This window comes from Pipistrellus hanaki, assembly GCF_964339955.1.
Source record: "Pipistrellus hanaki genome assembly, chromosome: 15".
In the NCBI taxonomy this organism is placed as follows: Eukaryota; Metazoa; Chordata; class Mammalia; order Chiroptera; family Vespertilionidae; genus Pipistrellus; species Pipistrellus hanaki.
The window spans coordinates 37,997,776-38,021,804 of NC_140517.1; the positions used below are offsets into that span (position 1 = coordinate 37,997,776).

General features: G+C 53.2%; 1 protein-coding gene across 3 annotated transcripts in view; it reads right to left on the reverse strand.

Annotated features, from left to right (window-relative positions):
* Positions 1 to 24,029, reverse strand: part of AKT2 (AKT serine/threonine kinase 2) — a 55,071-nt gene continuing 31,042 nt past the window's right edge. For 2 of the 3 annotated variants that reach the window (XM_084860959.1, XM_084860960.1), the window contains 10 exons: positions 10,233 to 10,386; positions 9,377 to 9,508; positions 7,901 to 7,966; positions 6,745 to 6,813; positions 5,972 to 6,094; positions 4,838 to 4,966; positions 4,440 to 4,654; positions 3,881 to 3,968; positions 3,672 to 3,774; positions 1,123 to 2,649 (listed from right to left, as the gene is read on the reverse strand). In XM_084860959.1, coding sequence (XP_084717085.1) covers positions 2,570 to 2,649; positions 3,672 to 3,774; positions 3,881 to 3,968; positions 4,440 to 4,654; positions 4,838 to 4,966; positions 5,972 to 6,094; positions 6,745 to 6,813; positions 7,901 to 7,966; positions 9,377 to 9,508; positions 10,233 to 10,386 — 1,159 coding nt within the window. In that variant the 3' untranslated portion in view covers positions 1,123 to 2,569. Of the gene's footprint in view, positions 20 to 1,122; positions 2,650 to 3,671; positions 3,775 to 3,880; positions 3,969 to 4,439; positions 4,655 to 4,837; positions 4,967 to 5,971; positions 6,095 to 6,744; positions 6,814 to 7,900; positions 7,967 to 9,376; positions 9,509 to 10,232; positions 10,387 to 24,029 lie in introns of those variants that run through there. The other variant, XR_014792898.1, reaches the window with a different exon arrangement.

A 24,029-nucleotide genomic window follows, 5' to 3' on the forward strand; every position in this document is an offset into this window, starting at 1 on the left:
CACACACACACACACACAACTTATGATATTTTCTACATGCACATGACAAAAAACAGATGACTCAAAATTTAATTTTTCTAATTGGTAAAATTTTATTAAATCTTTTCACCTAAAACTCCCAGCCTGGGAGAAGTCCTACAGGAATAAGAAGCACCACTGCATCTAAGGACATTAAGTTCAACGGAGGAAGCAGCTGGTTAACCCACAGGAACCCGCCCAGGACTGCGACAGGTCCAGGGACAGACACACGGAGCACCGTGAGGCTCCCTAGCACCGGCCCCTCGGCCCCTCGGCCGCCGAGAGGGCGAGGAAAGGCGTTCTCCATAGCCTGTTTATCTGCCTGTCACCAGGCACACTATTATAATTTAAAAACGTCCATATGAAATTAGGAAAAAAGCAAAAAAATTCCTCAGGTCGCGGCCGCAGGAAACAGACTTCCTGGACTCAACTTCCCTGCTTCCCTCGCTTAAGATCTCAAACCCTCCGTGTGGGAAGCCCTAATAGCTCTGGCAAACCGGCCTGCAGTTCACTGTGCGTAGCATGGCATCCTGGAAGAGGGACTCAGGCACGGAACCAGCTGTCAGAGGACTCCAGAACGAGGGGAGGGGGGGCTGTGACCCAACCTGAGGTGCCCCCAGCCCCCAGCCCCCACAAATCCGCGGTATGCCAGGGAGTCTGCAGGGGAACTGGGGGCCTTGAGGCTCCCCAGTTTAGCATGAATGGGGACTGGGGGGTGCAGATGCACAGGCAACGCCTGCTCTAGGGCTCAAACACCTCGGGAGGTGAACATGCTCCCTCTCAGTCCGGCCAGGACCCCTCACCTAGCCTGCTGTTCAGAGCCACCTGGCCCTCTCGCCCTGGCCCTCCACCCCATCTTTCTGCCGAAGCAGTTTCTGAGCACCTGGGTGACCTCTGTCCACCACACCCACCACAGCCCAGTTTCCCAAACTCCTCAACAGCTCCCACTCCCAGGAGCCGCCTCCCTCTCCAGCCAGAGCTTGACACCACCTCCCCCGTGACGCCTTCTCTGCCTCCACAACTCAAAGGGCCCCAACAGCAATGGGAGCGGAGGCAGCGGGCAGGTGGGGCCACTCCATAAGCAAGGAAGGCCCAGGTGGTGGGCCCGGTCTGAAATGAGTCTTTATTGCTTGTACCGTACAAATATGAGGAACAGGGAAAGGCCAGTGGGGAAGAGGGAGAACTGTCAGATAAATGACAAACACACACAAAGAGGAGAGACCTCCCACCCCCAGACCAGCCCCACCCACCCGATGTCTCTCTGTGAACTACCTAGTACAGGAGGTGGGAAGATCAAAACCACGAAAGTTACGTTCCAAACACCCAGAGACGCTGGTGGGGAAGGGGGAGAGGGCGGCAAGGGGACCTCACGTGTGGCTCTCCCTCTAGGCCTGCACCCCTCCCCCTGGGATGAAATGCTGGGGTCAGGGCCAGGGGCCCAAGTCCACACACACACACACACACACAACACACCACACCCGAGGCCAGGACACGCTTGCTCTCACACATACATACCCAGCACACAGGCGCGCGCGCGCGCGCACGCACACACACACACACACACACACACACACACACCATGTGCACTCAGATGCACAAGGACACCAACAGCACACACAGTCCACGCACGCACGTGAGTGCCCATAGCACTGACACGTTCACCTTAAGGCTGCAGAACGTGGGGCTGGGGGAGGGGGGTGGCCTGGAGCCTCCTTCTCAGAGGCCCCACCCCAGTACGTACCAGAGACACCCTTCCCCGCCCCCTCCTCCACCAAGTTCATGGGGCCCAATACTGTCTCGGTGCGAGATGTGTAACAGCCGAGCTGGCACCCCTCTGCCCAGGCAGAGAGAGGGGCATGCTGGCCCCATCCTGGGAGGGGCCAGGGCCAGGCCCGGGGCCAGCAGGAGGTAAGGCTGGCTGGAAGGAAGCCCTGGTAAGGCACGGGGCTTGGGGGTGGGCAGACTGGGCCCCAAATGTTCCTCCTACTTCGTCCACAGGGGCAGGAGAGCAGCGTGGGGCGCAGGGAGGCAGCGTCCATCCCCTTGGCCGCTCTGGGTTCCCCACCAGGTAACAGAGCCCAGCCCAGGGAGCCCTGGACCCGCTCCCGCGGCTCCCAAAGCCTGCCGGCCCGGACATCACCGCTTCGCTGCTGTGCGGCGAGGGGCTGGGCCGTCCCCTCCCAGGCCACTCGGAGCTGATGGCAGGCACGGAGGGCTGCCCACATTCAGGCAGGCCCCCGCCTTCCGCTCCCCACTGGGACTCGATCAAAAACCAAAATCTCCCCAACCGCCCGAAGGCCAGGTGCTGGGGCAGCGGCGAAGTCTGCCCAGTCCTGATCTGGGCGCAGAAGTGAGGGCAGACAGGGTCCTGGAGGCAGGGCCACTGGGTCCACTGAGAGGAGTTTGGCAGAGGGCTGAAAACTAGAAACGGGGGCAAGGGGTGAGGGATGGAGATGCAAACAAAAAAGACCAAAAAAACAGAAGACAAAGCCCCTGGCGGCGACGGCAGCCATGCATGTCCGTGGTGGCGGCGCGGCGGGCAGGCGGCTGCTCACTCGCGGATGCTGGCCGAGTAGGAGAACTGGGGGAAGTGAGTCCGCTGGTCCATGTCAAGAGAGCCCAGGCTGTCATCTGCAGGGTCAGCGGGGGTGGATTGGGAAGACGGGCTTTCAGAGGGCCCAGCACCCGGCCAGACTCCCGGGGAGGGGGCAGGGGGAGGGAACCTCAGGAAGGACTATAGGCAGAAACTCCAGCTGCTGAGGTGTCCATGACTTCCTCCCTGACAGAGACCCTTTGGTCATACCCTGGCTCCGAGGTCTCAGAGCTGCTCACTCAGCCACCTCGGCATCCCACCAGCTCCCGGCTCTCCTCCCCTCCCCTGCCTCACCTCAGTCCACCCCGAGGTCTGCCCAGACTTCCTTTGCCCAGCTCCTTCCCCGGCCACCACTCTGATCCACAAATCCTCCACATGCAGCCAAAGGTCTTTCTGATGCAGCCCTGCTCCTCGTTACAAAGCCTTCCACAGCCCCTGTAATCCCCACTCCTCCCGGGGCAAGCCCCTCCTGCTCGTCCACGCCCTCTCCTCTCCCCTCCCCATCTACTCTGACCTCCGTAACGCTCTCATTTCTAGACGCCCCACAGCCATTCCTTCTGCCGGAACTGAGTCTCACTGCCATGTCTCCCCCTCCAGGAAGCCCTCCCTGACCTGCAGTCAGGCATTTCCTCAGAGTTTCCCCAGTCCCTGGGGTCCTGACCACTCTGGGCTGTCACCCCACCTGGACTGAGCGCTCCTGAGGGCACAGCTCAGGGCTGTCTCCATCACTGCCTTGTCTCCAACAGAGCCCAGCACTGGCGGGTCAGAGTAGAACTCAAACAGTTACAGAGTCAATGAATAATCGGGCTCCAAAGACCTGGGTGGTCTGCGAATATAACTATGGACCTGCCATGTCAGTACCGACGACTCCCCAAGGACCTCCTGCCCAGACCTCTGCCTGGACCGCCGGACGGGCTGGACCGTGGCTGTGGTGAGCTCACTGGCCCGCAGACGGCTAACAGCCAAAGCCCTGCGAGCTTCCTCCCGGAGAACTGGGTCAGAGCAGACGCCCCCCCCCGCCCCCCCCTCGGCCAGCCCACAGCGGGGCTCAGACACTCACAGCGGTCCGGGGGTGTGATTGTGATGGACTGGGCAGTGAACTCATCATCGAAGTACCTGGTGTCGACCTCAGATGTGACCTGAGGTTTGAAGGGTGGTGGGAGCTGTGGAGGAGAGCAGCCCAGGCTCAGGACCCGGAGGCCAGGAGGCTCTGGCCAAGGCCACCGCAGGGGCCACGCTCCTGCTGGAAGCAGTGGTGGTGGCACTCACCTTCTTCTGTACCACATCCTGCCAGTTGATGCTGAGGAAGAACCTGTGCTCCATGACCTCCTTGGCATCGCTGGGCCCCCCGCCGAGCCTAAGCAGAGACGGCCATGAGCGCCCGCCTCCCGGGCAGCCGGGCTCTGGGAGACGCTTCCGGTGCAGGCGGGGCCTATGGCACGCAGGCCCCGAGAGCCTGCACAAGCCTGTCCCGGCCACACACTCCGCCTCGCAGAGGAGGAAAGTGCCTAGGGCAGGGCCAGGACACTGCAACTTGGGCCAAGACCAGAAGGTGGATGGAGAGGGCATTTGGCCACCTCACATCCCGGCTTTGCCACGTATGCCTGGGCCACCATGGCCAGGAAGGGCCGCCCTGCTCCTCAGCATCCCCATAAAACAAGGCGTGAGGCAGAGAACCAGGGCGGCCTGACCCCAGGGAGTGCTCCAAGTGCCGGCTGTGGGGACCACACAGCACACCCACCAGTGCGGGTGCCTGTGGGCGCCGCCCTGTGGGCTGAGGGAGCAGCGGCGGCGGCGGTGGGGCAGCAGGGCAGTGGCCAGCCCTCACCTCTGCTTGGGGTCCTTCTTAAGCAGCCCCGCCAGCAGGGACTTGGCCTCGGGGCTGAGCGTGCGCGGGAAGCGGATCTCCTCCATGAGGATGAGCTCGAAGAGGCGCTCGTGGTCCTGGTTGTAGAAGGGCAGGCGGCCGCACATCATCTCGTACATGACCACGCCCAGCCCCCACCAGTCCACCGCCCGGCCGTAGTCGTTGTCCTCCAGGACCTGAGGGGGAGGGACGATGAGGGGCCAGGCCCGCACTCCGGGGCCTCGGAGCTGACTGGTCCAGGCGGGACAAGGCCCTGCCTGGGGCTGGGGAGGCCGATCTAAGGAAATGCAGCCGCCCTCAGAGCGTCTAGGTGGGGGAAGCCCGGGGCCCCGCCTCCCTCAGCATCACAGCCCAGACACCTCGGGTGCCAGATATTCGGGGGTCCCGCAGAAGGTTTTCATGGTGGCCCCGTCACTGATGCCCTCTTTGCACAGGCCGAAGTCAGTGATCTTGATGTGGCCATCTTTGTCCAGCATGAGGTTTTCCAGCTGTAGGAAAAGTCAGTGTATCAGGAACATGTTTTCCCAGGCTTCCTGCCACCTCCCTGAAACCCCACGTGCCCAGCCCTGCCTGGAAGGGGCTGTCACAGCAAGAACCCCAGGCTGAGCTGTGGGGCACATCCCAGCACAGGGGTAAGCCCTCACCCTCTGAGGCTCACAGCTCCCAGCCCCTGGCCACCCCTCAGGGGAGCTCAGTCCTGCACCAACCTGCCTCCCCTCCCCTCCCCACTTTGGATGTGAGGAAAGGTATCTCTCCTTTTTCCTAAACTTCACACAATGGACCGTTTAGTGGGCCTTTGTCCAACCTCCCCCAGGTCAAGAAAGATGCTTCCAGTCCCTCAGACATCCCATGTGCCCCTTCCCTGTTACTAGCCATCCTCCGCTTGGGACAGAGAAGTAATTTACTTCCTTCTCTCTTTTGCAGTTTCCCCTGCCCATACCTACACCTGTCATCACAGACTCGTCTGGACTGCCCTGGCTGTCCCGGCGCCAGTCTGTGAGACACATCCACGCTGCTGTGTGTGGCTGAGTGTAGGCTCTTTAACTGCTGTGCAGCCCGAGTGCGAACACCCCCCTGGACTTCACCCATGTTCCGACAGGGACCCCTGGGGTTAGGATGACTAATGCTGCGAGGAGTGTCCACACACTGAGGTGCACACAGTACCTGTTCCTGTGGTGCACACGCCTCGGGCACAATGGCTGGCTCAAGGGTGCGCCCACGCCCACTGCTGGTGGACGCTGCAAACCGCCTGCTAACGTGCCTGCGCCAATTCACACCCTCCACTGCTCCGCAGCCTTTGCTCACAGGAGGCTCAGAAGGGACCTGACGCAGGGCTCCTGCTGTGGAACCACTACCAGGGGCCAGAGCAGAAGGCTGAGCCCCAGCGGGAGCTAACACAGGCACCGGGACAAGACACGCGCCCTGGGGGGAAGCTCGGCCCCCCTGCTCCCGCTGAGGCAGCCCCGCTCTCCACAGGAGGCGCCGGGGCTCACCTTGATGTCGCGGTACACCACGTCCCGCGAGTGCAGGTACTCCAGGGCCGAGACGATCTCTGCACCATAGAAGCGGGCCCGCTCCTCCGTGAAGACGCGCTCCCGGGACAGGTGGAAGAACAGCTGCCGGAGGAGGGAAAGGGGCAGGACGTCAGGCCCCTGGCCCAGAGGAGGGAAGGATGAACCCGCTGGCGGTCCAGTGAAAAGGTCAAATCTACTCCATGAACAGGCAAGGGACAACCAAAAAGGACCAACTGAGAGAAGACTGGCCGCAGGGAGAGGGGACAGTCCTGGGCCTTCCTGCAGGGAGGGGAGAGTGAATGAGGGGGTGACAGCACGGAAGCAGAGGACACGAGTCATGAGCAGTGGCCACCGCTGTGAGACCAGAAGGCAGATGAAGCCACTGTGAGAGGAGGAAGGGTCCCGGAGTGGGTGCCAGCAAGGGGCTGACTGCTCTGACAGACTCGGGAAAGCAGAAGGCCTGCATTCGCTTTCTTTGCAGGTCATCTTCCAAGCACGTGCTCCACTGTCCTCCAACCTCCCGCACAGCCCTCTGCTCCCCGCGGGACCTCGGTGTGTGCCCCACCCACTAGCTGTGAGTCTGAGCAGCCACTGACCTCTGAGAGGTCCCGCCTGAGAGTGAAGATGGCGATGCCTTCCTCAAGGAGGGGAGGACGGGACCAGCTGACCCCCGGGAAGTCTCCCCCTACCCTCCCCCTCACTCCCGCCTTGGGAACGAGACACCCAGAAGCCAGGCGGGCAGCGCAGCTCACCTCCCCACCGTTGGCGTACTCCATCACGAAGCACAGGCGGTCGTGGGTCTGGAAGGCGTATTTCAGCGCCTGCGGGGAAGGAAGGGGCTGGGGCACTGCCGATTCAGCCCAGACACTCCCCTGCCGGCCTGGCCACAGGAGTGGGGCAGCGGGGTTCAAACCTCAGCTTCGCCTTTTTGGGGTATGTGAGCGGGCTCATGGCTCTGAGGGCCGGGGGAGGGTACTAGGCTGAACAATCTGTCCTCTGCCTGCCACTGAGGTTCCAAGAAGCAAGGTCAGGAGAGAGACTATTTTGAGCTAACAGAGCCATTTCACATCTCTCTTCCTCTACTTTACAGTCAAATGTATTAAGCGTGCACTCTCTCCCCCTTCCTCCCTCTCCTTTCCTCCCCTTCCTCCCTCTCCTTTCCTCCCCTTCCTCCCTCTCCTTCCTGCCCCCCCCCCTCTCTCTCTCTCACACACACACACACACACACACACACACACACACACACACGAGGTCTGCTGGCTGGAGTTGCAGCTGGCCCCAGACGCTTGGACAAGCGGTCTGCACGAAGAGTAGCCCTCACACTGCTCTAAGGAGCTCTAAAGAGGCTGCTCAGAACCCTTCGTTGCTCCTCTGCTCACAGAGGAGCAACGAAGGGTTGCTCCTCTGTGTTTTCTGTCTTCTGCATGGAAGTACCTCAGAAGATCTTATTTGAACAAGTATTGTGGCTTAACAGAAAACCTAGAAAGCAACTGAGGTACAGAAACAACCCATAAGCCATTCTCAGCCTGGTCCATGTAACTAGTAGCTGTAGCCCAAAGAGGCGTCTGCTCAGCGCAAGTTGACAGGCAGCACAATGATACATCTGCTTCTAGCACTGCATTGTAAATAAAAACAAAAAATAACGTCCCCACTTTGACCAGCTGGGCCAAGTGCCTCGAACTCATAAAGAGGCAGCCGTGCCCCCTGGGCCGTCCTGCAGGGTCCCTGCACCTGTCTGAGGTGCTGACATGACGCCACTGTCAGGAAGCTGCTGCCACCTGGGGGCCCAGCCGCCTGGCCAACAAACACAGGCCTGTCTCCCGGCAGCAGGGCTGGGCTCGCTCCCAGCCTGTCCAAAGGGCTGGCCTGGAGGCTCCCGGGGGCACAGCCTGAGGGAGGAGCACTCACAGTGAGGAACGGGTGCCTGGTGTTCTGGAGGACTCGGCTCTCGGTGACTGTGTGGGCGACTTCATCCTGCAGACAGACAGAGGGCAGGTGAGGGCTGTGGGTGACAGCACGCATGCCCACAACCTAAGGGATGGGGCAACACGTTGGTGAAAGACAACTCCACTCCTGGCCATATGCAGAGCGAGGAGGGCAGGAGGGCACGTCGCCACCCACAGCCCTAAGGAACAGGGACCACGGCAAGGACACTCGGTGGCTTGCTTTCAAAACCACAAGGCGAGAGGCTGATGGGGACTTTACAATGAAGGGATCAGGCTGTCACCTCCCGAGCCCACAGAGCAATGTTTACATCCCTAAGAGGGAACAAGCAGACATCGTGAGATCCCTGAGGCAGTGTCACAGGCCGAGGGAATCGCCACCTGAAAATGTTCTTGCCAGAAGAACTCGATCTAGAATTAGGACTCCAGGCTGAGGAGTAACGGTTCTGTGTGGTCCCCACAGGGGCAGCATGAGTGTCACCTTGAAACTGGACCCACCAGAAACAGAGTGGGCCCAGCAGTGGCTGCACAAGCCCTCCCGCTGACCAGCAGGCTCCGCAGTCACCAAGAGCTGCTGACAGTCCTCAGCCACCTACAGCCCAGACATGCTCGCCCTCTGGGAAGGTCTGTGCCCAGGGCACAATTGGTAACAATGTCTGAAGACATTTTTAATTGTTACAACTCAGGGGGGAGGGAGCTAGGGCTTTCTGGGTGGAGCCGGGTCACTGCTCCCCAGCCGCAGTGCACAGCATGACCCACAGCAGAGAACGGTCAGCCCAAAGGGGGAGGCTGAGAGACCCTGCCTTGGACAATGACATTGGGATTGTGCATCTTGTTGAACATGGTCACAGAACCACAATTATAGTATTCAAAATCTTCACCTGTGGGAGATACCTAAGTACTTATGGGTAAATTATACGCTTCTAAAACGTGCCTTAAATACTCCAGAAGAAAGAAGGGGGAGGGCACAGCTAACAAAACAAGATTGACCAAATGTTGATCGTTGTTGATGCTGAATGAAGGCTACATGGGAGTCCATTATACTTATTTTTCTTTAAAAAATTTTGTGTATGTTAGGAATTTTCCATTTAAATAAAAATAAATAAAAAAGGGAATAAAATTCCCTTCCTGGTCCAGCCTCCTATTGAGACACCCTGAGCCAAGCTCCCACCCTCACGGCCTAAGGGGACACCTCCTTTCAGGCCATGACAGTGCCTGCGGGATGAGGCCAGTCAGACTCTCCATATCCCTCCCCAGGCGCCCAGAGCGTGGGGTGCGAGCTCAGCAGGCAGGCCAGCCTGGGGATTTACAGGACTGAACCCAGAGATTGGTGGAGAAATGAGATGTTGGCAGCAGAAGGCACAAGTAAGTGTCCTGGCCGTGTGTGTGTGTGTGTGTGTGTGTGTGTGTGTGTGTGTGTGTGAGCCTGGGGAGCACCCACCTTGGCGATGATGACCTCCTTCCGCAGGATCTTCATGGCGTAGTAGCGGCCAGTGGCCTTCTCCCGCACCAGGATGACTTTGCCGAAGGTGCCCTTGCCGAGGAGCTTGAGATAGTCGAAGTCATTCATCGTCTGCCAGGGATGGGGAGAGAGCAGGGCCATCAGTGCAACTTGGCACATGGCCCGTGGGAGAAAATTTTCACAAAGGAAAAGGAAAATCAAAGGACACTGTTGCCAAAATGCTCCAGCATGAGCAGGAAGGAGGCTCTGGGCAGCAACTGCTGGTTCTGAAGTGGCCTTCCGACCAGGGCGCTCTCCCAGCACTCCACTCTCCCAGACTTGAGGCCCTGGGAGGGCTCTGATGTGGGGTGGGTGGGACTTTCTTGTTGTTATTCCTCATCTGAGGATATGGATATTTTTCCACTGATTTTTTTTTTTTTAAGAGAGAGAGTGGAAGGGAGGGGGAGACACAAAGAGAGAGAACATCGCTGTGAGAGAGACACATCAATTGGTTACTTTCCACACAAGCCTTAATCAGAGCCAGGGATAGAGCTTGCAACCGGGATATGTGTCCTTGACCAGAATCGAACCCAGACTGAACTTTCAGTCTGAGGGCAGACGCTCTATCCACTAAACCAAACTGGCTAGGGTGAGGGTGGACAAGTCTTACTGACTTCTCAGGAGGAGGTAGGCACAGAGCAGCCCTGGGCATCTGCACCGTGAGATCACCCATGCTACAGGGCAGCCCTGGCAGGGCCGGGACCCCTCACACTTGGCATGGAAACCAGTGCTGATAGGGCCAACCTTGTCGGGGAGGCGTGCTCACAGGCTGGCAGCTCTGCCCCCAAGTACTTACCACCTTGGCCCGTGCCTTGCTAACTGCCACTTCCATCTCCTCAGCTGCAGAAGAGTCACTAGGGGAGCCACACTTGTATTCCATGGGGTCCTCGCCTGGGCCCCGCTGCTTGAGGCTGTTGGCGACCATCTGGATGGCCCGCATCCACTCTTCCCTGTGTGGGGACAGATGAGGGGAGCCATGAGTCCTGGGCAGGAAGGCCCGAGTCCCACCATCTCCAAACACCTTTGTGCATTTTGGCACAATCTGTCTGAGCTGGGGATCTGCAGGACCTCTGAGTGGGACAGAGCAAGAGTGCAATAAGGAAAGAGATCATCTGTCCCAGGAATGGCCACCCGAAGTCAGGCAGCAATTAAATGATCAAAGAGGGACAACCACATTCTTTCTCAGCCCCCTGAAAATGAGCTGCCACCCTGAGCCTTGAATGAGGGAGAGACAGTGCTAATTCTTCGGAACAAATGACAAGCTCAAGTGTACAAGTAACCAATGTTTTGTTAAAGAAAACCAAAAGTAAAAGGAAGCATTCACTAGCCAGAGAAGCTAAAGATCTTAAAAGGCTAGACCCCTGCCCAACTCCCTGGAGGGGGCTGCAGGAGGACTGGTCAGGAACAGAGGTTCCCACCGGGGCAGGGGCATGGAGGAGAAGGAAGCAGTCCCAGCAAAGGGAGCTGGCTTCAGAGCAATTAGCTAGTCTGTTGTTCATGATTTAGGATTCAGTGGGGAAGAGTTTGCTTCAGGTATTTGCAAACTGTTCTGTCCGGAGAGAGGGGAGAACAGGTAAAAATGACCAGAGACCAAGAAGAAGAAAAACGGAGGCTGAATGAAATTGTCCACACCCACCATTTTTTACCCACCCCACAAAAGTTTTTTTCGCCCCCCAAATTTTTAAGTGACAGTATATGTTGAAACCCCTATCTATGGATTTTGCTTATGTCTATAAAACAGCCACATGAACAGTTGGGAAAACGTAACATTTGCTAGAAATACAAGAATTCAGAGAGCACCAGCAGGCAACCTCCCAAATCACAGCGATGTAAATAAGCCCGAGAATTGCCACCACCACCACCACCACCCTGCCCCCGCTCCTCCCACCTACCAGGCAGCATGTGTTACAGTTCTGTGCTCCTGAGGCCCCTGCCCAAGGTCAGGCAAGGCCAAGCCCGGCTCACCTGCTGTGCGGCTCACCTGGGAGTCTGCATTTCCACACACACCAAACAGCTCTCAGCTGACCCAACTAACCCCCTCACAGTTGAAAATCCACCTAACTTTTTTAATCCTCACTCAAGAATATGGTTTTACTGATTTTTAGAGAGAAAGGAGAGGGGGAGAGAGAAAGGGAGAAAACTCCCATCAGTTGCCTCTAGTATGTGCCTCAACCAAGGATCGAACTGCAACCTAGATATGTGCCCTGAGGGGAACTGAATCTGCAAACCTTCAGTGTAGAGATGGCACACGGACCAACTGAGCCACCTGGAGAGGGCCACGTATAACCATTAACTCCCCGAAAACTTAGCTACTAATATGAGCCTATTGCTGACTGGAAGCTTTACCAATAATATTAATTAAACCTATTCTGTGTGCTATATGTAGTAATCACTATGTTCTTACGATATAGTAAACTAGAGAGAAGAAAATCATAGGGAATCTTAGCAAAAGTACTGAGCTCACAGGGGTCTGTAAGGTGGAGAGGGAACATCCTGCAGCTGAAAGAATGAGGCAGATCTATTTGTAGACTTGGAATGACCTAAGATATCTTAAGTGAAAAAAGGGAAGGTGCGGACAGAGCACAGTATCATGCTATTGGAGTTAGAAACAAAACAAAAGGAATTTATGCACACATGCTCACATAAGCGCAAGCACTTCATAAGCACAAACACCTCTGAAAAGAATGGTCTTCATACAGAGCCCTGGTTGCCTCTGGGGAGAGTACTCACCCTTTCTCCTGCATTACACATGGGGAGCACACCGAGGCCCAGTACACAATCAGAGGGAGTACACTGAGGCCCCTGCACATCCCTATGTAGCACACCGAGGCCCGTGCACATCCCTATGGAGCACACCGAGGCCCGTGCACATCCCTATGGAGCTCACCGAGGCCCGTGCACATCCCTATGTAGCACACCGAGGCCCAGTACACATCCCTATGGAGCACACCGAGGCCCATGCACATCCCTATGGAGCTCACTGAGGCCCAGTGCACATCCCTATGGAGCACACCGAGGCCCAGTGCACATCCCTATGGAGCTCACTGAGGCCCATGCACATCACTATGGAGCACACCGAGGCCCGTGCACATCACTATGGAGCTCACCGAGGCCCAGTGCACATCCCTATGGAGCTCACCGAGGCCCGTGCACATCCCTATGGAGCACACCGAGGCCCATGCACATCCCTATTGAGCTCACCGAGGCCCATGCACATCCCTATGGAGCACACCGAGGCCCGTGCACATCCCTATGGAGCTCACTGAGGCCCGTGCACATCCCTATGTAGCACACCGAGGCCCAGTGCACATCCCTATGGAGCTCACTGAGGCCCATGCACATCCCTATGGAGCTCACTGAGGCCCAGTGCACATCCCTATGGAGCACACAGAGGCCCATGCACATCCCTATGGAGCTCACTGAGGCCCATGCACATCCCTATGGAGCACACCAAGGCCCAGTGCACATCCCTATGGAGCACATCGAGGCCCGTGCACATCCCTATGGAGCACACCGAGGCCCATGCACATCCCTATGGAGCTCACCGAGGCCCGTGCACATCCCTATGGAGCATACTGAGGCCCAGTGCACATCCCTATGGAGCTCACCGAGGCCCAGTGCACATCCCTATGGAGCACACCGAGGCCCATGCACATCCCTATGGAGCACACCGAGGCCCGTGCACATCCCTATGGAGCACACCGAGGCCCGTGCACATCCCTATGGAGCTCACCGAGGCCCAGTGCACATCCCTATGGAGCACACCGAGGCCCATGCACATCCCTATGGAGCACACCGAGGCCCATGCACATCCCTATGGAGCACACCGAGGCCCAGTGCACATCCCTATGTAGCACACCGAGGCCCATGCACATCCCTATGGAGCACACCGAGGCCAGTGCACATCCCTATGTAGCACACCGAGGCCCGTGTACATCCCTATGGAGCTCACCGAGGCCCAGTGCACATCCCTATGGAGCTCACCGAGGCCCGTGCACATCCCTATGGAGCACACAGAGGCCCATGCACATCCCTATGGAGCACACAGAGGCCCATGCACATCCCTATGGAGCTCACTGAGGCCCATGCACATCCCTATGGAGCACACCAAGGCCAGTGCACATCCCTATGGAGCACACCGAGGCCCAGTGCACAATGCCTCAGGCAGGCATTTCTCAACTTGTTTCACCCTGGGCCTCTTTGGAACCAATTACAATATAAATTCCCGTGCCTGCATTAATATTTTTGTATTTTAAAAAATAATTTACTTTATCAGATCATAACTGTTTTCTTAGAAAATTAACAATGGGTTTTAAAAAAATCACCAATCTCCTAAGAGAGATGTTAATACATATTTTTTAAAATGTATATACCTCATACACAGAGACTGTCACATGAAGAGCAGCAAGTTGCCGACTAAGATGCATAGCTCACGCCTGTCTTTGTTTATAAGGGAGAACACTGACAGCCCACAACAGCAGCCTGAGCAAACACACCCCCGCACCGCAGGAGCTCTGGGCTGCCGAGTTGCTGATCTGGAGAATGGGATCCGGGGCCACTCAGGCTGGGCTCAAATGGTAATTGCCACCAGGCAAGCTCATGCCTCCCAGTCCGCCCCTCTGTGCAGTAGGCTGGGGACACTGCGATACTGGTGAGCTGTGTGTGCAAAGCACCACATACACAGAAAGTGCTCAGCTCAAGAAATGTTAACTACCTCCACCTGACTCAGCTGCCCAGCCCACAGGGATCCTAGGAACCCTCAGGGATAAGGAAGGTTGGACGAGGGTAACGGGCTCTCCCAAGGCCTGACAAGCTCCCCATCCTGTTCCAACTGGACCGAGGTTGCAAGGTTGCGGCACTCAGAATTCAGAGAAAAAGCAAGGGCCTTGGTCCAGGATATTCCTCAAGGGTTTGCAACATGGTGTCTGGGGCAGAGGGGAGCTCCCACCCAGAGTTGGAGCTGATGTGCCTTCCACGCCTCCAAAGCTCCCAGGGGAACCAACCTCCTTCCCGCCAAGAGACATGAGAACAGGAATAGCTCCACAGAAACCACCTCGTTCCGTCTCTCTTAAGAGCAGTGAGGGCCGAAACCGGTTTGGCTCAATGGATAGAGTGTCGGCTTGGGGACTGAAGGGCCCCGGGTTCGATTCCGGTCAAGGGCATGTACCTTGGTTGCGGGCATATCCCCAGTAGGGGGTGTGCAAGAGGCAGCTGATCGATGACTCTCTCTCATCGATGTTTCTAACTCTCTCTCTCCCTTCCTCTCTGTACAAAATCAAGAAAATAAAATAAAAAATAAATAAAAATAAAAAATAAAAAAGAGCAGTGAGGAATGGGCATGTTTCTGACGTGAAAACTGAGGTGCACAGTCCCCTTAGAGGGCACACAGCCAGGCTGTGGTAGAGCCACCTGGCACCATACCACTGCTCCCTGATGAAAGCTACGCTCCCAGGAGAGGCCCAGGGAATGAAGCGGGCACTCTCCCGCAGGCGCAGGGACCGAGGACACCGTGTAACAGAACTCAGGAGCCAAGGGGAGGGAGCCACGCCTTGGGACTTGACCTTTTTGAGAGGGACTCACCCCCTCGGCAGCAACACAAAGGCCTTCCACTCACACAGGTGCATTCTATTTCTTTAATCCACTCCCCAAGATACATGGGTTTATTTTTTTCTGGCCTGAAATTCACCAAGCCATGTGTTTTTTTTTGTTTGTTGTTGTTTTTTAGAGAAAGTAAGGGAGGAGAGAAACATCAATGTGAGAGCACAACATCGAATGGCTGCCTCCTGCATGCCCCTCACAGAGATCAAACCAGCACAGTGCGATGTTCAACCAACTGGCCACACTGGCCAGGGCAAGATATGCTTTTATTTATTTTATTTTATCCCAGAGAGACAGAAAGGGAAAGGGAGAAGGAGAGGGAGAGAGACCGTGTGAGGGAGGGAGAGAAACATCATCAGCTGCCTCCCTTACACACCTAAACCAGAGGTCAAATCCACAATCTGAGTGTGTGCCCTAACTGGGAATCGAACCTGCCAACTTTCAATGTACAAGCCAATCAACTGGGGCTTCACTGTTTCTTTAATCCATGGGCATACACACATAGTGAGCACTTTAAAATCTGTAAAAGGACACTTTAGCGGAGGTAACCCCATGAGTCCTCCTGACACCCCTCTGAAACAGGTATGATGAACCTCCTTCTATGACTGAGGAGCTGAGACACACACAGGCTGACATGCCCAGTAGACAGCCAGCAAGCAGAGGGACCCAGGGACCCAGGGGGCCCTACCACCTCAAAAGCACTTCTCCCCTCAAGGGAACTATCAGGAGCCTGCCTATCCCTCACTTGAGCTCTGAGGCCAGGAAGACACCTTTGGTGGATCCAAGCTCCCCCAGGCAGCACCGGCTGTGTGCAGCACAGACTCAGAAGCCGGCAGCCAGAGCCTGAAGCTCAGCTCTGCTGCAAACCAGCGTGAAGGGGGCTGAGTAGCCTACCTTCTCCAGCCTCTGTCTGCCTCCCACATATACTGGGCACCACACAGCGGCTGAGCACACGAACTCTGGACCCCCAGAGACGGGAAGCCTGGCATGATCTTAGCTCTGTCCCTCCCAGGGGCAACACTGGGTAGGTGCTTTAACTTTCCTGTGCCTCAGCTGCTGCCCCGTACAGCAGGGACCAGAGGGCTGTGTAAAGGTGCAATGCCACTAGACAGAAAGCATTAGGGCAGTGCCTAGCACAGCAAGTACCTCAAGGAGTGGTTGTTAAGAATTGGCCCAGAGGAGAATCCAAGATGGCTGCTCGGGTAGGCAACTAGCCGCAGCCGCACACAACAATTTCAATAAAATACAACTAAAATATAAAATGGACATTACCCAGAACTACAGGAAAGTCGACTGACTGGAAATCCTACAACAAGAAGCAAGGAGAAAACCAGAAGGAAGCGCGGAGGAGCTGTAAAAGCCTAAGGTACGGAGACACGTGGCACGCGGAGAGGACGGAGCCGGAGAGGAGGGAGGCCGAGTGCCTGGCTGGTGTTCCCAAGCGGGAAGCAGAGAAAATCCGATTGTGCTGGGCCCAGCTCCAACTACTCTGAACCCCAATTCTAGGCCAGACCCTGGGGACCCAGGCTCACCCATAGGGAGCTGGGCTGTAAGGCAGAACTCCAGGGAACGGCTAGAGGAGGTCCCGGAGGCGCGCACAGTGCGCGCAGAGAAGGGCCGGCTGTGCCACGGGATTGCCCTGACGGGAACGAGACAGAGGCTCCAGACTGCTGTGAACGCCACCTCCAACTCCACTTCCAACTGAACTGAACCCCAATACCGGACTCATTGGGGGAGAGCATAGACAGTTTGGCAGCAGGCGAAAATCGAGGGCACCTTTCTCTCAGAGGCGCTTGCAACAAGTACTGAAGGACCCTGAGTCTCAGGAGTCGCATAGGGCGGGGCTGACGGAAGCCAAGGCTGTAGGCTCCACCCTGAAACCCCGCCCCATCAGGAAAGCTGCCTGCGAAAATGCCTAAACCAAATAGATCAGCGTTTTTCAACCGCTGTTCCGCGGCAGAGATGTTGCCTGGTGTGCTGTAGGTGCAGACAAGACAAGAATTTTATAATTTTTCACTATTTTGTTTACTTAATATTTCATAATAAAGTAATTATAAAATACTTTCTTTGTGTTTATTTGATTCCTATTCAAGAGAATTACTTTATATATAGTCAATATAGGCACAGAGTTAAATTTTTTAACATTTTCTAATGGTGGTGTGCCTCGTGATTTTTTTCATGAAACAAGTGTGCCTTTGCCCAAAAAAGGTTGAAAAACACTGAAATAGATCACAAACGAAAGAAATGGAGGAAAAAAAGCTACTGGATATAGAGTTCAAAACCACACTTATAAGGTTTTTCAAGAGTCTCCTAGAAAAGGCCGATAAAATAAATGAGACCTTTGAGGATTTGAAAAGGGATCAACAAGAAATGATAAGGGATCAACAAGAAATAAAGAATACATTGTCTAAAATAAAAAATATTTTACAGAGTCCTAAAAACAGAATAGAAGATCACAAGAATCAAGTCAAAGATTTGGAACATAAAGAGCCAGAAGACACTCCTCTGCAGAAGCTAGAAGGCAAGAGAATCCAGAAAATTGAAGATGATGTAAGAAACCTCTGGGACAACTTCAAACGATCCAACATCAGAATTATGGGGGTTCCAGAAGATGAAAGAGAGCAAGATATCGAAAACATACTGAAAGAAATAGTGACAGAAAACTTCCCCCACCTGGTGAAAGAATTGGACTTACAAGTCCAGGAAGCACACAGAACTCCAAATAAAAGGAATCCAAAGAGGACCACACCAAGACAAATCATAATTAAGATTCCAAGAGCAAAAGACAAAGAGAGAATATTAAAAGCAGCAAGAGCTAAGCAGGTAGTTACCTATAAAGGAACACGTATACGATTGTCAGCTGATTTCTCAACAGAAACCATGCATGCCAGACGGGAATGGCAAGAAATATTCAAGGTGATGAATAGTAAGAACCTACAGCCAAAGATAATCTATCCAGCAAAGCTATCACTCAGATTCGAAGGTCAGATAAAGAACTTCACTAATAAAAAAAAGCTAAAGGAGTTCATCACCACCAAACCAGAATTAAATGAATTGCTGAAGGGGGTTCTTTCAGAAGAGAAAGTAAATAAAGATAAAAATTATGAACAACAAATATGTAACTATCAACAAGTGAATCTAAAAACCAAGGAAACTAAAAAAAAAATCTGAGGAACAATATTAACTGTTGAATATAATAGAATCAGAGGTATGGAAGGGGAGTGAACTGACGATTCTTGGGAAAAAGGGGAGAGGGAGATGTGGGAAGAGACTGAACATAAATTGTGCACCTATGGATGAGGACAATGGGGGGTGGGGAAAGGACAGAGGGTGGGGTGAGAAGGGGGGGAAAGGAACATTTGTAATAATATGAACAATAAAAATTTATTAAAAAAAAAAAAAAAAAGGAATTGGCCCAGCCAGCCAGCCAGCAATACTTCCTGCCTTCTGGGCGCCAGCCTGGTTCTGGGCACTGAGGCTGCAGCCCCATGGAGCTCCGAGCCTGATGGAGGAGATAAGTGTATCAGGTTTCTAAGGCAGCGGCTAGAACAGGAAGCTCCTTCTGAGAGGGTGGTCTGGGAAGGCCTCTCTGAGGAGGTGTGTCTAAGCCAGGGCTTGGAAGAAGTTCCTGGAACATGGGCAATCCCAGCACCAAGAAGAGGCACTGGGCACCTGGCTATGAAATGAAACGGAGGGAAGGAGGCAGCCATGCAAAGTGAAGGAGGGAAAGAAGCCTCCGGGTTCCCTGTGCAGGAGGAAGCTTGGGTGTGTACAGGAGGCCCAGCAGGCGTACCAGAGCTGACAGAGAGGGGATGGAGCAGATGAGCATAGGAGGGAGGACAGGCCCAGATCCTAATGGGCTGCATGTGCCACTGTTAAGATTTACATCTTGCCTAAACCGGTTTGGCTCAGTGGATAGAGCGTTAGTCTGAGGATTGAAAGGTCCCAGGTTCGATTCCGGTCAAGGGCATGTACCTTGGTTGCAGGAGGCAGCTGATCGATGTTTCTCTCTCATTGATGTTTCTAGCTCTCTATCTCCCTCCCTTCCTCTCTGTAAAAAATCAGTAAAATATATTTAAATAAAAATAAAAAAAAGATTTACATCTTACCATCATGAGAAGTCACTGAAGGTTTACTAGGGATGACAGAACCCGATTTCTGTTTTAAACAGCAGCTGCTGTGTGGGGTAAGATTGGAGGCAGTGAGAGGGCATGAGTAGACTACAGCAGTTCTCCGGGCAGAGGAGACGGAGGAGAGAATAAGTGCCAACAAGCAGGATTCCATGGGGCAGCCCCAGGCAGGCGCTTTCACATTTACTTCCTTTGTTCTTCATGACAGTCAGGGAACTGAGCCACACTGAGAAAGCAGCACAGTGCTGGTCTGACTCCAGAGCCTGGGCCCCAACCCGGAGATACCCAGCTGAGCAGGATTAAGTGCACACCAGAGGGAAGCCCAGTAAACCGGAAGTGGCAGGTCTATACTCAGCACACAGGCCTGTCCTCTTCACAGCTTCAGGAGTTAACAACTCACTGCTGGTCTGATGATGGATGGGGGCCTCTCCCCCTGGTCTTTACAGCTGGAGGATATCTGAAGTCCTCCTCTGTTCGCAGACACCCCCAGATGGCTGAGTCGGTTGATCCAGACCCAGCCATGCCTGGTGAGGAAAACCCAGGCCCTTCAGATCTTTAGCTTATTCTATAATTCCCTGTGCCTCCATTTCACTATCATTATCCCTGTTTAACAGGTGAGCAACTGCCTCCTAGAAATGTCCTGAGGATGAGTTAATATGTATAAAGATCTTAAAACAGGGTGTAGGCCAACAGATAATTAGTTTTAGTTATCCTTCATTCATTCCACAAGCATTTACTGAACACCTATTCATGCTCCCTGCACATATAAATATACAGGTGCGATGGAGCAGGAAGAGCAGGGTAAAGGGAACAGAGACATGGGGCCAAGGCAGAACACTCTGAGACGGTGACATTTGAGCAGAGACCTCATGGAGTCAAGAAGAGAATCATAATGATACCTGGGAGAAGAAGACTCCAAGCAAAGGGAACAAGTGCAAAGGTCCTCAGGCGGAAAGTGTGTTTGGCCTACTTAAGGAACACTGACGAGACCGGTGTGGCTAGTGAGAAAATGAGTGGTAGGAAATGATTCTGGAGAGGGGGCCAGACCATGAAGGACTTTGTAGAATATAGTACTGACTTTGTAGCTTATTCCAAGTGGGACTAAAAGCCACTCAGCTTTCTAAGAGAAATTACATGATTAAATTTACATTTTAAAGATCACACTAATGTAATACACTATTAAGCATAGCTGCCAAGACCAGGGGTCTACGAACTTCTGTAAATCGCCAGAGAGTAAATATTTTAGGCTTTGCAGGCCACATGGTCTCTATCACAACTATTCAATTATACCACAGTAGGGAAAAAGCAGCCATGGGCATGGTCATGTTCCAATAAAACTTTATTTACAAAACAGGAGGCTAAGCTATAGTTTAGCTTACCCTGCTCCAGACTTAATTCCTGGTTTACAGGAAATATGGGTACAGAAGTCCAAAGTAAACAGTGCCAAAAGTCAGTAAGAGAACATGTCCATAGTGTGGCATTCTATAAGACAACTAGCCTGGTTTACCTAAAAATAAAATAAATCAATATCATGTGGGGAATTGCCCAGGACCAAACCAGAGAGGGTCAGGCTTGTGTTACCACCATTTGTCCACCATCTAGAACTGAAATATCATTGCTGACATGTACACATAAGGAACTGTTTGACATTGAAATTGGGTCTCAAAAGAACTGTTGGCCCAGAAAGAAACTCATTACAGACTGATTCATTTGCCTTTCAGCATAGCCATTATTGTTTGTCTCATTTTCGGTTCTTATAAGTGTATTTCCAGTAGGACATGATCTCACTCATCTAGGGAAATGATGAACAACACAGACTGATGAACAAGAACAGACCCAGAGACAAGGAGGCATGGATCAGACTGTCAGACCTCAGAGGGAGGGTAGGGGAGAGTGGGAATAAAGGGGAGAGATCATCCAAAGGACTTGTGTGCATACATAAGAGCCTAACCAGTGGTCAAGGACAACAGGGGGATGGGAGCATACGTGGGGAGGGGGTGGGATGGGAATGGGGGGATGAGGACAAATATGTGATACCTTAATAAAGAAATTAAAAAATATATATCATGTGGGGGGGAAAGAGAAAAATTTGAACTACATTAAAATAGGCCAACGAGAGAGCATGTACCTTGAATAAATCCTGGTTTACAAAACATTTTGAGGACAACTGGGGAAATCCAAGTATGGCACGGCTATGGGGAGGATGTTACTAGATATTCTATATAATAAAAGGCTAATATGCCAATCAACTGAACAGCAGAACGAACAGTCGCTATGATGTGCACTGACCAACAGGAGGGCAGACGCTCAAAGCAGGAGTGCCGCTCAGCCAGAGCCCGCCTCCACAACAGTCGGACACCCCGAGGGCTCCTGGACTATGAGAGGGCACAAGCCGGGCTGAGGGACGCCCCTACCTCCCAGGAGTGCATGAATTTCATGCACTTGGCCTCTAGTATTTTATAAAGAATCACCTTAGGCATGATAATGGTACCATGATTCTGTAGGAGAATGTCCTTATTCTTAGAAGATGCCTGCTGATGTATTAAGGAGGTTAAGTGTCATAATATGAACAGAAGTTCAAGATTCAGCATGAGGCAAACATGGCAAATGCTGAGTTGCTGATTCAGGGCACAGGAATCTGAACCTTCTTTTTTTTTTAATCTTCATTGTTGAAAATATTACATATGTCCCCCTTTTTCTCCCTGGACCTTCATTTATTATACTAAATGTGCACTAGAAATAAGTTGGCAGGGCAGAGCTCAGGGAATCCCTCTAGCTGACCAGGAGAGCCAACTGGAGAGCAGGAGAGGCTACCAGGAGCAGTGAACAGGCCACTGCAGCATCTAGCAAGGACCAGCCACCAGTGTGACCCCTGTCGGCTCTCTGTCGCCACCCCCACCTCTCTCCAGGCTCGGGCCTACGTGGCTGGGGCAGTGAGGACAGCCCATAGCAGAGCAGGCTCCCTTTCACTGGGTTTCTGGCTCACGCCTCCCTGGGATGAAGGTCAGGAAGCTGTGGTCTGTTTTCAGAGCAGCCCCAGCCCCACACCCTATCCCCCCATCTTAAGAAAGGGACTTCCCCACACTAAAGAGCATGGTATCTCATTAAAATAAAACCAGAGCAGGTCTCTTGCCTAAGAAAACACTTCGCCAGCTCCCACTGCCCCTTTCCATACGGTGTACCAGGTACCGCTGAACCAAGGGCTTCCTGTTTGTCAGCCCCTTTTAGCGACCTGTGACAAACCCCAACTACGTCACCACCTGCCAAGCCCCCTGGGGATCTCCACCTGGAGTCCAGGCCCTGGCTGAACTCACCAGCTTTAGGGTTCTCCCCTCCTCCCCTCCAAAACCTCTGGTGCTTGATTCTTTGGTGACACAAAACCCCCGATGTCCCTGGAATGACAAGGTGTCCCTCCTCCGGCCTCTACACGTGCTGGTTCCTCTTCCTGGAGCCACCTCCTCCTTCCTATCTCTGTGGCCAACGCCTTCATTCCTATCTATACTTCCAAAACTCAGCCAACCCTCAGGTCCTATGTATTTATTGGTCTTTATCAGCTTTATTGACAGTCTGTTTTGGTTCCAGTTTTCCGCTGAGTAACCTCAGCTGGCCTGAGATGGATATTCTGTTCCCCTTGAAGGGGCGAATATATTTTTGATCTTGGGAAGGTATGAAACAATAATTACAGTATAGATTGTGGTATATGTCTTGTGATATTATTTGGTGTGTGCTCCAGAAATGCACTAAGCGTATAGCCACTAGTCATATGTGGCTATTTAAAAAATTTTTAAACTTAAATTAATTAAATAAAATAAAGAATCTTATTCCTCAGTTGCACCAACCACATTTCAAATGCACCATAGGCATCCACTTGGGCACTGAAAGTATAGAACATTTCTATCACAGCAGAAAGTCCTCTTGGATGGCACTGTTTTAGGGTTCTCCGGAGGGTCAGCTGAATGCTCACCCCAGAGACAAGCTAAGTGAGTATTTCTCAAAGAGAGGCTCAGAGGGACAGAGTGGGAGGAGTATATGCCACTCATTACAAAGGGGTAAGCTTCCTAAAGCATGAAGAGCTTTCAGGAATAAATAAGAAAAAGACTACCCAACAGAAAAATAGGCAAAGGATATGAACAGGAAGTTCAGAAAGAGGAATTCACACGGCCCTTGAATATATGAAAGGAACTCTAATCCAAAGGCAAAGGCCAATGAAAACCACCCTCAGCTGCCATTTCCCACTGGTCAGATTGGTGAAAACCCAAACATCTGAAAAACACAAAGCTGTGGATTCTCAGACATAGCCTAATAGAGTCATTTCTCAACATTACAAATACGTATCCCCTATAACCCAGCAAGCCTCCATCTAAGAAGTCATCTTACAAATTTAGCAGCACATATGCAAACAAGACAAACTCAGGTACTGCACTGTGGCGTTGCTTGTAATGAGCCAAAGGTTGGAAACAAGCCCAGTCACCATCCATAAAGAATTGCTCTACAAACTTGGGAGCACACAAGTGCAGCTGTTTAAGAAAACAAAAATGCAGCAGCAGCTCACTATAGACTGAAGCAGGAGCATTCCCCAAGACAAATTAAGTAAAAGAGCTCAAGTGTGTGTACAATGCTACCTTTTGTGTAACAAGGCGAAACCAGGGACTCGGCATGAAAAGCCCTATCGGAGTGAGTGAGCCCGTGCCCCTGAAGAAGCTCTTGGAGGGCACGTAAGAAGAGCAGTTAACCTGGGGGTGGGGCGGGACAAAAGGGAGAGGGAAGCTGGACACCTTCCTTATACTGTGTGATTTTTAAACTAGGTAAACCTGTATCATCTCTTCTGCTTGAGTCTCTGACCGCCTGCCTCAAAAGCATGGGAG